This window comes from Idiotropiscis lumnitzeri, chromosome 7 (assembly GCF_059441095.1).
Source record: "Idiotropiscis lumnitzeri isolate Australia: NSW breed Sydney's pygmy pipehorse chromosome 7, RoL_Ilum_1.0, whole genome shotgun sequence".
Taxonomy (NCBI): Eukaryota; Metazoa; Chordata; class Actinopteri; order Syngnathiformes; family Syngnathidae; genus Idiotropiscis; species Idiotropiscis lumnitzeri.
The window spans coordinates 20,249,569-20,264,565 of NC_142397.1; the positions used below are offsets into that span (position 1 = coordinate 20,249,569).

The window sequence follows — 14,997 nt, forward strand, 5'->3', positions numbered from 1 at the left end:
TGCTATAGTTCATGTATTTAATTCATTTATGCTTAAAAACCAATGAAGAGTTTCAGTACAAAAAAAAGACCTAAAATAAAACATGTCTGAGATTTGGCCAATACACATTTTGATTTTGTTCAATGTGTGTCATCAAATTTAGAGCTAAAAAACGGGAGACGCAGATGGGTCGTGCCGTGCCGTGCCGTGCTGAATTTCTGGCATTCGCTTGCTATGCTTATTTAACTAAACTCGGGATGCTTATTATGGCGCTAATATATACTATATGCTCTCTATATTCGCTGCTACACAGCCACGAACACAATTTTGCATTTCCCTCGCACGCTCCTCCCTCACTCGTGCACATTCCAATCGCAATATGGCGGATGAATATTCAGGATGAGGGCTAACTCGTAAGTGAAAATTCATAAATAATACACATCAAATGAAAAGCCACAGTGCTCAAAGAATAGGACAAAAGTTGTCTTATGGTCTAGAAAGTGCGGTAATAACCACGAGTGAGTGTTTACTGTTTGTAAGTATTTTCTTTATGTATGGAGCACATCCTACAATGATTTTGAACTTACTTTTAAAATACATTGTCACAAATAAAATAAAAATTGTCTGATTGCAATGCCTGCGTAACCAAAGACAAAAGCTGAGCTGCAGCATTTTTAACTACCCTATTTTCCAGACTATAAGCCGCTACTTTTATCCTAGATTTTGAACCATGCGGCTAGTACTATATATAATACTACTCTATAGATCAGAAAATACGCTAAATAAATCTTGATTTTCTTTTTTTTCTTTTTCTTTTATTTTTTTCCCCATTGGGTCTGTTCTGTTTTAATGAGCAAAGTTGTTGCCGTGTTAAAAGACACTGTTTCAACAATCTGTTTATGTGCATTCACAGTACAAAATCGTTCTGTATATGCAGTAAATAACTAATTTTCTTTCAACATAAAAATCTGCGGCTTATAACCTGACGCAGCTTGTATAGTAACCCCAAAAAAAGAGTTGCTGCTGCTTATTTACAAGTGCACCTTCTATTCCAGAAAATACGGGATGGTTTAATGTGGTTTTGTTGCATTAGGAAACGTGAAAATTGTAATAGTAAAGACGGGAGGAGAAAAAAAAGCATGATCATTTCCACTTATAAATTCACATCCATCTATCCATTATCTAATTTATGATTTATCTTCTTTAATAATATTTTAATTCACTCTGCTGGATGTACAAGATGAACTTTGTGTTGCTTTTAACTTTAGAATTTGAATAGTTTTGTTTATTTGTGACAGGAAAGTGCCCAGAGGGACCGCTTGCTTTCTACTCTGCAGGTTGACAGAGAGCATCTTCAGGCTTCACACACTCTTCAGCTGGAAAGACTCCACAAGCAACTTGACAATGAAATAGAGAAGGCACAGCTGACACATTCACACAGGGTAAGATCAGTCAGACTCATAAAGCCTGTGTCATATGGGCAAGGCAAATGTTGAACTTTTAACACGGCAAGAAAGACTGATAAAATGTCCGGATGTCAGAGACTGTGAGATGGACATTTTGTTGGATGCAAAATGTTCCTTGGTTGACAACAGGGTTCCGTTCTTACTGCAGCAACACAACAGAAATATGTATGCAAGTCGAAATGCGCCATCGTCAATCTGTGGCCGTCGCCAAACTAGTAATAAAGTCATGACTACACAAAATAGATTCACATAAAACGCGTGCAGCCTGTAAACACATGACATTCAAGTGAAAAACAAGGTATCGCCGGAAATGAGAATGCCTTCTTGTGCCACATGACGATGTAATCGTACTCTGCTGGGTAAAACAGTCCATAGCGTGCTGTTCATAATCTTGACATTTTTATCTCGGTACCAATCACCTCCTGAAATGAACTCAACTGCCTGGGAGAAATCAGGTGCCCAATACACTTTTTTAAAATGAGTAACTGTAATGTAATGACCTTATCTTACTTTTAGTGCATTGTAACGTGATTAAGAATGCAGTTATACCCATTTTTAAAGTTCTGAACGACGTGCTGTTACTTGAAATGTTTTTATTCTTTCTGCAGGAGGCAGACCTTCAGGATCTGGTCAGTCAGTTGGAGCTGAGAGCAAAAGAGCTGAAGAGAGAGGAGGAAATGCTTTTCAGCAAGGTAGAACTTGTTGATTCACTCACTCACCCGAATACAACTAAAGATACTTCATGTGGACTAATCATGTCTCTTCTTAGACTGCAGATTTGAAGAGGAAAAGGATGGTTCTTGGGGAAGAGGAGGAGGATCTCGACAAACGGACAGGAGTAGGATGTTTTGTTAAGTAGATATAGAAAGTGAACCACATATTGCTAAAGATTGTATGTGTATGTATCCAGGCCTTACACAAAGTGAGCCTGGAACGAGACCAGCTCAAGCTGGAGGTGGAAAGAATGAGGGAGGCGCAAGCTCAAGCTCAAGAACTCCTGCATGTCGTGCGGGAGGAGAGGAATGAGGCCCGGCTGGAGGAGACAAGGTCGAGGGAGGAGAGAGACAAAGTCAGAGAGGAAAGCATGAAGGTGAAGGAGGACAAAGAGCGACTGGAGAGTAAGGTGGCTCTACTGGAGGAACGATGCAACTGCCTCAGTCGCAGAGTCAGGTACGCTCAAATGTTCACAGATGTCGTCATCAGTGGTCAATTTCAAGATTTTGCCGGCCCGTCAGAAATCATACGCTAGCGTCCTGGGCACCTGTGGGTTATCATCATTCCATCATTTTTTTTTCAAGCCAAACCAAACTGTAACTGTCAGTCTGTCATGTTATTTTAACCGCGCTTGCTTCATCAAATTTTATCGGGCCGCTTGTCCCTCTATCATCAGTCCATCCACACACACACGCACACAAAAAAACATCATAATCCAAGATATGAAAAAGCCAATGTGATTAAAATGGTCAATTGAGTGCATTATCCATCATACTGTGGTTGCCCAAAGAGCTTTATACACATACTGTACACTCGCATACATTTCACATACTTATTTGCCAATCTCATGAACTATAAAAGAACAGCGGGAGCGCAGCTGTTTTACTCAACTCTTTGTTGCATAGCGTCACCTACTGTACAGAAAGCGTTTCTATATATAGTCAATGACCGCAACCCTGCTTGTATTCAGGGCGTGTTTCTGTCATCAGCAAGACGGAAAAAAACACCTCAGTCAATGCTTTGTCGGTCATTTTTTAAAATTTCTCATTTGTCAAACGTGAGCAAAATGTGTGTCCTTGAGTGACGTACTTATGGACATTCCATAAATTCTGATAGAATGGCCACCTCTGGTAATCATGACTTTGGATTTTAAGACCATAATTAATTTCCTCTGTGTTTGACTTGATTCTTGTTAGTGAATTGGAAATACGTGAAGGAGGAAGCGGCACAAGACAAAAGGACAAAAATAAGGTGATGTCGCCATCCAGTGGCCAGAAAGACTCATCACTACATGTAGATGAATTGGAGGACCCGCTTCCCTCCGCTGCAGCTGACAGCAATAGCGACATCCTTGAGTAAGTAGAGTACAGCCTTTATATTATGATGCAACATGCTGATTTGCTCATTGGAAGTCTGAACTTTTATGCCAGCATTCAGCATTTGGCATTTATACTGGCCTCCAAAAGTGATTGCACAATGAGTTCAATTGCTTTTTTTTCTGTCTGAAAAAATTGGGGTTTGACGTCAACAGAAGATAAGCGGTTATTGCAAGCACAATTTGAAACAAACTATTATTCAAGTTCTATATGCCATCTTTTTGCTCCCTGAAAATGTGGTTGTTGGTTGAAAATTCAATGTGTTACATAGCATGTATTCTACGTGTAAATACGTTTTTATAAAAGCTGAAATTTATTGTCTCGAATTCACTCATTTTTATGTCAATTGTTTTTAGTGTGCAGCAAAAAAATCATTCCAATACTTTTGGAGGGCAGTGTATGCATCGATGATTTAAAAAAAATAATATATCCCTTCTTTTTTTATCACAATCCTTGCCTCTTGTTTTTTTTTATATCACTGAAAGTTGGCAGTTTATTGACATTTAAAATTGCATTGCATGCAACACAAAACTTAATTTAGCTAATAGTCAGTTAATATCACAATTTACTTGGTATTTCTGGCATTCAGTCCAATTTAAAAATGTACACCAGTAAATTTTTTACTGTGGGCATATTCAATTCAATCTAGCCTAGATGTAATATAATTGACTAATACAGGTACACATCCGTCTGTTCAGATTCAGCAGATTAAACTCCTCACATTGTGCATCCATCGAAAAGACCAAAATCTTTTTGGAGAAGGAAAGCAGCCGACTAATGCAGAGACAGACTCTGCGTGTGGCCCGCAGCAACTCCACTCAGCAATCCAACGAGGCAGGAAAGGTAACTCTGCAGTGGGTTGAAGGAAGATATCCTTATAGTCATTTCATGTTCACCAAGTTTTGTCTGAGCACCAGCAGATGGTTAAGAGTGGAAATGCTCTGTCACAGGAACGAACAACTTAAGAAGTTTGACAGTTCCATAGCTGAGGAGGTTAGCATTGAGCATCATATCACGTTGTAGAGTATGTCACGGGAGAACAAAAAGAGAACCTGCCTAAATTAATACGGAACAAATAATTATATTTTGCCTTATTTTAATAGTGTTACACTTGCCTGACTTGTGTCGTCAGATCAGTTCCCAGTCAGTGACGGGATCTGTATGTCCAGTGCGACTGGCTGGCGACCAGTTAAGGGTGTAGTCCACCCTTAGCCCAAAGTAAGCTGGGATAGGCACCAACATGCCCCCCGTGACCCTGTACAGGATAAGCGGTGGTGATGATGACACACACATATGATATTGCATAAAATAAAAATAAATAAATCCCCCGGATGCATTTCAATTTACATCAATTTCACGCTTTTTGCTATTCTCAGGCCGACCTGGTCCCTGCGAATAGAAGAGCTCAACTGTAAATACATACAATATATTCATTTGTGGTCCCAATTGGTGATGAAAGGGAAGTCCCAGTCAACAACATCCTTTCCTAATAAAGCATCTTGCATGAAAATTAACCTGGCAGATTGTGGGAGCATTGGGGACACAAAGATTAGCACACCAGATATTTATCAAACGTTACAACGTTGCCTGTTAGATTTCTCTATCAATGACTCAAGATGGGCCATCGAAGGTTCTAGTTTATGGTATGGAGTTACAGGTAATAAATATTGACACCAGTGTTGCTTGTGTACAAATGCTGTAAATAGTCAGATTACATAAAAGTAAAAACAATTGGCAAGCATCTGCCATTTGACCAAAGTTTGGAGGGCCGTAATCGTTTGAAACTTAATCGGCCGGATCCTATACTCCTGATCAAAGGTAATGCAGAGGTTCCTTACTGTCCGCAGAGCACTTGATCTTAGTTTTCACATTTCTCTTGCTGAATACTTTGTCCTTCTTGATTCCGTTTGCAGTCATACCTTCAAGATGCGTCGCTGTTGGCTGGAGAGAGGAAGGTCACATTTGATGTTTCCGATTCAGACCTCAGCAGCACTGTTGACCCACCCGATGCGACAGGTGACAAACAATGGTCTCTTGCTCATGGAACAAAAAAAAAAATCATCTCATCTGTTCTCATGTCACTTATCAGGAGGCGGTGTGATGTTCTTGGCCAAAGTCCAGGAACTGGCAAAGTCCCAACAGCAGATCTCAGGCCAACTCAACACTGTTTTAGGAGCTCTGGGATCATTAGCCCAGAAGCAGAGCAACACATCTTTCCCAGTCTTCCCCACATCTCTGTCTCATTCCACTCCTCCCACAAGATCTTCAACCACTCCTGGCCCAGCAACCTCTTTAGGCCAACCTAACCCACCTTGGAAGCCGTCAACCCAAGGCGGACCCGCGTTGACCGCCTACCCAGACCACTCCTTCGCTAGTGGACTGAGAACCACTGAGGATGCCACACTCCGCAGATGGAAAGAAATCTTTCCTGGTATGCATAGTAGAGCCATTCTGCATCACTTGTTTGAAGTCGGCAGTGATCATTCTTTTCAGCCTAAACTGTTGGATATTGTTGTTGTTTCTCAGAAGCAGCTGCACTTAACTCCACCACCCTGAGGACATTCGCATCACCTGCATCCTACACTCCTGCTAGGTAAAGTAATCTTTCTCCTTGTAGCGTAAATTTGGGTCGCACGAAGAGCCGAAATGACTTAAAAGGCATCTTGAGTGCACCTCAAGGGGCACGTCTGGTTTTGGAATATTTATCAAGGAAAAGCGACGGAAATTTTGAAATCAATCTTTTATACTTATATATGCTACAATTGAATTATTAGAAGTTCAATTTATCAAAATGAAGCTTAATACTCAATTCAAACACGCACGGGCAATTCACAGTGGACTTCTTTTCTATACATTTATTTGCTATTTCTATTGAACATACAGGATAAACACAAGTTCTTATACTATGGTTAACTGAAGAAAGCATAAAAGGCGAATGAGAGAAAAAAAATAAAAAGGTAAGTAGTTGCAGAGGTGAATGAAAAGTGTGTGTTTGGATTATGAATAATGAGAGCAGCGGACATGTGAAAAAAAGCCCAAATAATTCTCACAAATGTAATACGGACCTTCTTTAAGCCTGGAACATTGCACTTAGCCTTATAGGCACTTAGTATTGTCGGAGGAGGTATTATTTGGCTCACGATGTTAAAGAGTCGCAATGAATTTCTGCGCTTCGGATGAAAAAGGTTGTGGCAAGAGTAAAAATAAAAATAAAACCCCTGCTCAGGATGACGGTAGCTGGTTGAGATCACGGCAGGTTGCTCTCGTAAGGGCATCACAACGTGTTTGGTCTCTACTAGAGTGGCGTGGAAGTGTAAAATCTCCAATTTGTGGTGAGTGCCGTACAGGTGCCTGTTGCTTTCGCAATGGCTGGACGTCTGACTCATGAACGAAAAAAAAAAAAAAGGTTTAGCACAGATGAGAACTGTGGAGCTGTGTGTAAGAACCTGAGAGCCAAAAAAGAGCAGACCGAGTGGTCGGGAACAAGGATGGTAATTTTTGTGCCTAACTGCATGAAAATTTAATCATCGCTATTTTCTCACTTAGACAAACAACCATTCACACTCACAATCACACCGAGGGACAATTTGGAGTGTTCAATTAACCTACCATGCATGTTTTTGGAATGTGGGAGGAAACCGTAGCATAGAGAGGAAACTCACGCAGGCACGGAGAGAACATGCAAACCCCCCACAGGAAGGCTGGAGCCAGAAACGAACCTTGCAACCTCCAAACTGTGAGGCGGACGTGCTAACCTGTCGACCACCGTGCCGCCATTGCTTGTTTCAGTCATGACCATGAATATGTATGTACACTAGTACTTAACACTCGCTGCTTTGTGTTTCCCCATAGCCTGCAGGCGCAAAAGTCGGTCAAAGTGGATGGCCGTAGACTGCAGAAGCTGATTGACAGCAACAAGAGGTGGCTGGAAATGCGAAAGAAGGACAACAGCATGTATCCTTTCATCAGACATTCATCCAAAATGACTCATGATTGTTGCATACGGTCTTTAATTTCTGATTTTGGACCCTATTTTAGAAATAGAGGTACGCCAGCAGTCCATTTCTATACGTAAATTACATTTAAGGTGCTCTGCTGTTAAGATGGTCCATTTTTCACGAATAAACTCTATTTTTTGCTCAAGAAATTGGAATTCATTTTAATATTATTGTTCTGCTTTGGACCAATCTCAAAATAATTAATTGTACCTAGAACGCCCATTCAGAAAAATTGATATTCTTCCCATGTTTTGGTGCGACATCAGCAAAGGAACTGAAAATAATTATTGCGTTCTAAAACACTTCAATTATGTCACTTATCGTGTCAGAAATTTGCAATCAATTGTTATGCAAATTTCTGTGGACAGCTGTACTTGAACCTGACAAGACAACCAAAGACGCTTCAGCGTCCAACTGCCAACATTGAGGAGCCTCTCGGATGTTAAAGACAGAAACACAGTGTAGCCATTTATTCCAAACTTTGAGCTTCTAAGTCAGAATCGCAGAACTGATTGCTGCAAATTCCACTCCTCGCACTTGCTCCATCACATTTGTTCTGTTTTACTAACTTCTTCAACTGTCATGACAAAATAACACCCAGCAACCAAGTGAAAATAACTGCTGGATTGTGATGCTCTCATCATTCGGTTCACGCATTTTGGACCTAATCATGGCCATTATTAAAGCTGCAGAAAACAAACCTAAAATCACTACTGCGTCTTTTGTTGGGAGAAATTATTTTGAAGTCCATAATAATTACATAAAGTGCCGATATTAAGCCTTGAAAGGGTCCCATTAATGATAAATGGGTCAAAAGAGTGAAATGTGATCTAAATGTATTTTTCAGGGACGCAATGTGCTCTTATGTTCCCAAGGTAAAAAGGCCAATGCTACAAATGCACTTTATACAAACAGATAAAATGTTGATGTTTTTTGCCAATAAAAACACATTTGTAACGCCAGTGTTGGATTTTTGAAGGGCGGACAATTTTTGTACCATTGTCAATTTTACATTCCAAGAGATGGAAACACCTCTTTCATTAAGTTTTGATAATGCACGTATAACATATGCATCTTCTTTTTGGAAGTACGGCTCATTACAAATTGTGATAAAGTAATAAGTAATTGCGAGAAAAGAGAAGAAAAATGTTCATTGATTCAAAATGCAGATCTAATTTAATCAAATTTCAATAGATATCGCCAAACAAGGCCAAAACCAAAAAATGGAAATGGGGTAAATAGTGCAAACTCCGTTTGCTCTTTTCCCTCTCTCTGTTCCCTCTCAAACTTTAGTCAGTACGACAGTGTTTCCAATAAATTTCCATCACAACACATTTGGCAAAAGAGAAGAGCGTAACAAACTCTCCTGCTGCAAAGCCAAACTGTTCCCGCATGATAAGGTATATCGATCGATTCACCAAACTGAATTTTGAAGGAGCTGAGCAGGCCACGTTTTTTTATTTTATTTTTTTTTAAATGAAAAATTGTTGTGTGAACTGTCCATGTCCTTAACTGAGTCCGTCAGACCTCTGTTCACTCGCTATCAAGCTCCACCCTCCCAGAGTAATCTCATGCAGCTTGGGCTGGATGACAAGGACCAGATCAGAGTCTACCATTACTGATGACGCAACACTGTGGAGTCCTGCTGGGCTGGACTGTCTGAAGACTTTGGAGAACAAATGGCAGCAGGACTCTAATGCTTCTCACATGTCACATTCGTGATTCAGTTCTATAGGTCAGTGCTCTCCAACCTTTTTTCCGTCACGGAGCGGTTTAAAAAAGTTAGCTTTTTGCAGACTGGCAACCATTTTCCGATGGGGGTGGGGGAAGTTTCTGGCAGCTATAAAAATAGATTTTTTTTCATGCATTGGTCCTGGAAACAAAGATTATAATAATAATACAATAATTCTATGTTTTCCATTCATTTAAAAAAAAAATTATCCAGCAGTGCAACGAATGTAGAACAATACAAATTAACACAGTAAACTGCTGAAAATGAACCTCCTGGGGAACAATGAATTAATGTAAACATAATTTTTAGGTTATGATCGATGTTCCCTCAAAGCTGCATGCTTGAGCAACTGCGTACTTCTCTCATGCGCACAGTGATGCTGACGCGCACTCCACACACACCCACACAACCTTTCTTTACTTATTCCTTCATTTTCGCCCCAGTTTAATCTACAAACAGGAAAACCACACTTCCCATTTCCCTTAGTTTCGTTAGCGCGACCGAGGATGCACACTCAGTTGTTATATTTCGTTGACTGACGAAACGACGCAGGCGACTCAGACTGCTCCATTCAGTAAGTCCAAACATGGGCGTCGTTTACGAGCAGCCTCTTTTGCACATTTTAGAGGTCACGTGACTAAAAATGTTTGTTTTCTTAGATAACATGTTTTCCATTATTTATGAGTTCAGGGAAGCATGTTTATACAATTTGTATTGAGATGTAATTGTGCTTAAAATGAAAGTAACAAACTAATTTGAACTTTTTTTTCACACGATTGGTTGCTGCTTTTATCCGGCGGCTGCTGGCTAGTTATTCGCGACTAAACATTTACATGAGCAGCCTGTGCATTTTTCATGCTTTCCACTTCATCCATTGGGTTCTACTTGTTCTACTTATCCAACAGATTTGTTAATTGTTTTAGATGACATACCATGCACAACAACCTCCTCCACGGCGTTCTGGAGATTTCGCCAGAAAGCCAATGGGAAGGAACTTCTCAAATCAAAATAGCCTCATCTTCAGAAGATTACACCAAGTCATTGCTGTCTCTGACCTTCACAGCGCATTTGGCTGCATGTTCAGTCATTGTAATTGTTACTTTCTGTTAACTGTTTTCTGACCACTGGATTAACATGTCATTTCAAAGACCCTGTGTATTGGACACCTTCTCAGGACTGACTTTCTGGCGGGTGTCAGTCTCTGTGCGACCCGGTTCCAAATGGGTTGAGGCGCTGTACCGTTCCACAGACCGGTTGGTTGGTTGGTTGGGGACCACTGCTATAAATGATTTGTTTATTCTGTTAAACTATGTGGTGCTATGGAGCGGACGTACCGCCTAGATAAAGGTCTACTATATGATGTCCCATTTTTGACGTATATTGCATACATATACTGAAGCCCACAAGAAGATGCAAAAAAGGCTCACATTTATTTATTGTGAGTGTTCCCCAAGAGATGACCTTGCAGCTCAAGTTGCTACTGTTATGTAATATTTCTACCCGTCCCATGACTCACTTTGGTTTACATTTGCAGAAAAAAACCCTGTTCTGGACACAGGCTTTCATCAATAATATCGTCACCTTCCTAAAATAATGGCTTGTCTTTTTTTTTTTTTATTGAAAAACTGACCCATGTAACGATTACTTTATTAATAACTTCATTACATGGGTAAAATTTAATTTTCTGTTTAACTACTGATGTAGCCGATTGGTGGCCGATTGGTGGCCAGCATTCTGAGGTGATGATTGAGGCAAATGCATTTTTTCTTGTAATAATGTTACTTGGGCCATTTTTTTTAAGAGGTTGACAATATTATCCGGAGATTTTTTTCTTTTGTTCGTTTGGTTTTTTTTGCAAGAATCCTACATAATGTGACAGGAAACAGATCCGAGAGGCCGCGGAGGTCATCAGTATTGTCAGCCACTGTCAAACTAAGCAAACTCTAATCCATCTACGTACACCGTTTTCTGTATTTTATAGTTGTTCTTGATGTTATGGTGTAATTATTTCTTTGCCAGTAGTTTTGTGAGGGAATTGTGTAAATATTGTATTTTCCCTCTTGAGTCTTTAAATAATTAACTGCTTATTGAAATGCAGACCCTTTACCTTATCAATAGTTGTGAACTTTGTGCATTCATATTTTTGTATTAAATGTTTCGAAAAGTATTTTTTTACAAGTAGTATATTTTGGCCTTTTCTGTTAAAAATATTTAAAATTCTGAATCTCTGTAGGTCCTCAGCAAATTTAAGGTGAGTAAACCATTGCACATTAAATACTATTACCTTGAGTCAGTTATTGTACAGGGCATTTTGGAGTGCATTAAAAAGTCTCACTGAAAATCTGATTGCTTCCAACAATTTGTGTATCTTTCATTTTGGTGCATTAAAATGGCGCAATTATTCCACAGCAACATTTGAGATCAGTCAGTACGACTTTATTTTATTTTTTTATTGATGTAGCAGCTTTATATGTTTGGTATTAGGTGCTTAGAGAAAGCTATAGAGCAAACAAAATATCAGATTGAGGACTGGACTGGTTGCAAGCCAATCGCAAGGCACACGAAGTTGAACAACCAATTGCGCTCACAATCACACCTGGGGACAATTCACGGTGCCCAATAAACCTACCATAAATGTTTTTGGAATGTGGTAGGAAACTGGTGTCCCCGGAGAAAACAGAAGAATACATTATTCTTGCTTATTTTGCCGTATGGATAAAAAATTCTTTGATTATTAAATAATATAAATGTCATTTCTTTTGGCACATGTTAAATATCGCTATAATATCGCTATATTCATAAACCATATCATATATCACGTTTTTCCAATATTGTACTGCCCTATCATGCATACAAAATGACCATACCACAACATGCCATTTGACAACCTTTAGTAACAGCACACAGTTAGAAACTGATTTTAAAAAATAGTAATCAAAAACTGTCACGTGAGGAGCATGATTTGGACCCCGAAGCAGACATGGCACGGAAGTTGAAAAGTCCCTATATACAAAGTTTCAAAGTAAAAACAGCACGGCTGGATTCAGAAGACATGGATGAAAGCTTGACATCCTCACTCAAAGAAAGCTTGACGTACTGACATGCTTCACTGAGTAACTCGAGTTTACGCAATGCAAGACATCAGGCCTATATGACACAATAAAGGCCCAAAGCATAAAAAAAGACTACAGCAACTGCATAGCAACTGATGCATCGAGATAAGTCAAGGGACAACCAGTCACAACAGAGGCCTCATGGCATTAGTTGATCAGTGCCAGCCTGTCAGCGGCAGTGAATGAGTTAAAAAGAAATGAGGCAAGTTCAACAACTCCTGCCTATCAACTGTTGAAATGTGTCACTTGATTGACACATCAGGCAGCTGGTCTGTGGCATGCCTCATCCCATATATGGGTTCATGCTGTTATACAGGGTATGCCAATATATTTTGGACATATAAAGAGTAAGTATATTTTAAATAAGTAAATAAATAAAGAACGTTAGTAAATCATTGGATTTGGTCATTTTATTAAGTAGTTTGCATGCTCAAAAAGTGTGGCCAATCGTGTTTAGCACACCCACGAGGGTCCCAAACCAGTTTTGGCCATTTTCAACAGCAATCTGTGTTCTGGTGTAATTCCTCTAACATTTGAAACATGCTGTGGTGCAACCCCTGATTAAGAAACCTGGCCTTGATCAAGAGGTGCTGTCTAATTTTTGATCCATTTCCCGAATGCCTTTAATTTCTAAAATTATGGAAAAGGTGGTGCACATGCAGTTAAGATCTTTCTTTGATGAACAAAATGTCATGGAGTGTTTCCAGTCAGGTTTTAAGACGATGCATTGTACAGACTCAGCCCTGCTATGAGTTTTTCATGATATCCTCTTGACAAATGACACTGGAGTCTATGTGTGTCTTGTCTCGTTGGATCTAACTGCAGAGTTCGACACGGTGGGCCACACTATTCTTCGGACTCGTTTACAGCACCAGGTGGGCATTAGTCGTAGCGCTCTAGAGTTGTTTGGATACTATTTGACTGGCCATACCTTTTGTGTTTGCCTAGGTTGCGACGAGTCCCGCTCTGCCCCTCTGTAGCATTATGCTCCACAGGGTTCTGTTTTGGGGCCCTTGCTGTTTTCGTTGTACTTGCTGACCCTAGGTTCCATCCTAAGAAAACATGGTATTCAATTGCAATGCATCTTGGGTTTTAGCAACACTTAGAAACAGTCATCCATGCCATTGTAACATCTCGGCTAGATTACAAGCTCATCTTCCTGCTTCCTCCACTCAAGATCCATGGATTTGGTGATCTTGAAATGTCTCGTGGCTGTTTGATTCCAATGTTCCGCGTAATTGATAGATTGCAATTTAAATTGTGCTTCATAAGCGTGTCTCTTTGGAGGTGCCATTTACGGGGGTCCTTTGCTAAAGCAATATTTTGCACAATGCACATACCAGCTCGACATATCTGCACCTACAGCAGGCGTCTTTTGCGCCCACCCTTCACCCTTTAACGTCCGCATGCTGTCGTCAGTAACGTCCAGCTTTCCTCTATGTAAGCAGCGTGTCGGCAGGAAATGCTCCTCGCCAGTCCAGCAGAATGAAAGTCACACACCATTTATACATAGATTTAGGAACTTGGTCCACATAAAATGTGCTACAAGGGACCCCAATTTGGAGAAGATTTAAGACTTTTTGGTGCGCCTTGTGGTCTTAATAATCTTTTTTTTCATCATGTTTATCTGGAAAACAAGAGAACTGTTCTTTGAACCAATTATATCCAATGTTCACAAAGTAATTGTAATGCAATGCAATATTTATTATAATCTGATGGGCTACAGATAGTGTTTTAAAAAGAAAGTATTAATGTATTAATGTAAAGAAACCTCATGGTACACTGAAATGGAGGTGTGGGTGATCAATATATGCATTAAATCTGTCAAATCACAAAAGCTAATTCCATTATGAAGCATATAACAATGAGTTAATAAGGTTCTCGGCAATTCTCCATCAATACAATTCATGCATACATCCATCTGTGCACTCTGTGTGGATGTACTGTTGTGGCATGCTCTAAAAATATTAATGAGCTCTAAATGCGCTTTTAGTGCCTTGACACATTTGTCCACATTATGATGTGTAATATGCCTAGCTTCGTATCTCTGGTCTAACAATTACATACTGGAATGGATTTCATTTCATCATAAAATATTAGCATGTCAGTTGTGCTGTAATATGATGCCAAAACAAAATTCTAGTAGTTCTAGTGTAATTTTGTGATGTGATATTATTTTACTTGCATCTTAAGTGTGTGTGGAGTGCAAAATAAATATTCATGTTTGTTTTTTGTTTTTTTTTACCTTGAAGGCCAAACAGCTCTTATTGAAAACATGTCTGCTTGCAGTTGTAACAGTATTGCCACAAAAGCCTCCACATAACGTCAGCCGAAAGATTGCTCTGAATTGCAGGTGAACTCTCAATTTGACTTTTTCGACTTACCAAACAGCACATAATCAGAAGAAATGTTGCCTCAGATTTGCTTTTGGAAATTGATGAGCCCGTGACACATTTTATAAATCAATAATGACTTTCGAGTGTTGATGCTAACAAAGAAAGTATACACTAGATTGCTCCATAACACATGAGGCTGTTACAGTCCTAACTTCTCAGGCTGCCACAGTAATGGCTATATTATATATCACATTTATTATATTCTCACGACCATATGGCACAC

The 14,997-nt window shown here is 39.6% G+C and overlaps 1 protein-coding gene across 6 annotated transcripts in view; it reads left to right on the forward strand.

Moving 5' to 3' along the window:
• Positions 1–11,611, forward strand: part of LOC148333983 (uncharacterized) — a 28,848-nt gene extending 17,237 nt beyond the window's left edge. For 3 of the 6 annotated variants that reach the window (XM_088301087.1, XM_088301091.1, XM_088301089.1), the window contains 11 exons: positions 1,278–1,421; positions 2,054–2,137; positions 2,215–2,283; positions 2,356–2,615; positions 3,356–3,514; positions 4,234–4,378; positions 5,449–5,551; positions 5,625–5,966; positions 6,062–6,128; positions 7,388–7,489; positions 9,059–11,611. In XM_088301087.1, the coding sequence (XP_088157213.1) occupies positions 1,278–1,421; positions 2,054–2,137; positions 2,215–2,283; positions 2,356–2,615; positions 3,356–3,514; positions 4,234–4,378; positions 5,449–5,551; positions 5,625–5,966; positions 6,062–6,128; positions 7,388–7,489; positions 9,059–9,155 (1,572 nt within the window). In that variant the 3' untranslated portion in view covers positions 9,156–11,611. The remainder of the gene's footprint in view (positions 1–1,277; positions 1,422–2,053; positions 2,138–2,214; positions 2,284–2,355; positions 2,616–3,355; positions 3,515–4,233; positions 4,379–5,448; positions 5,552–5,624; positions 5,967–6,061; positions 6,129–7,387; positions 7,490–9,058) is intronic. The other 3 variants (XR_015844273.1, XR_015844274.1, XM_088301088.1) reach the window with 3 other exon arrangements.
• The last annotated feature ends 3,386 nt before the right edge of the window (positions 11,612–14,997 follow it).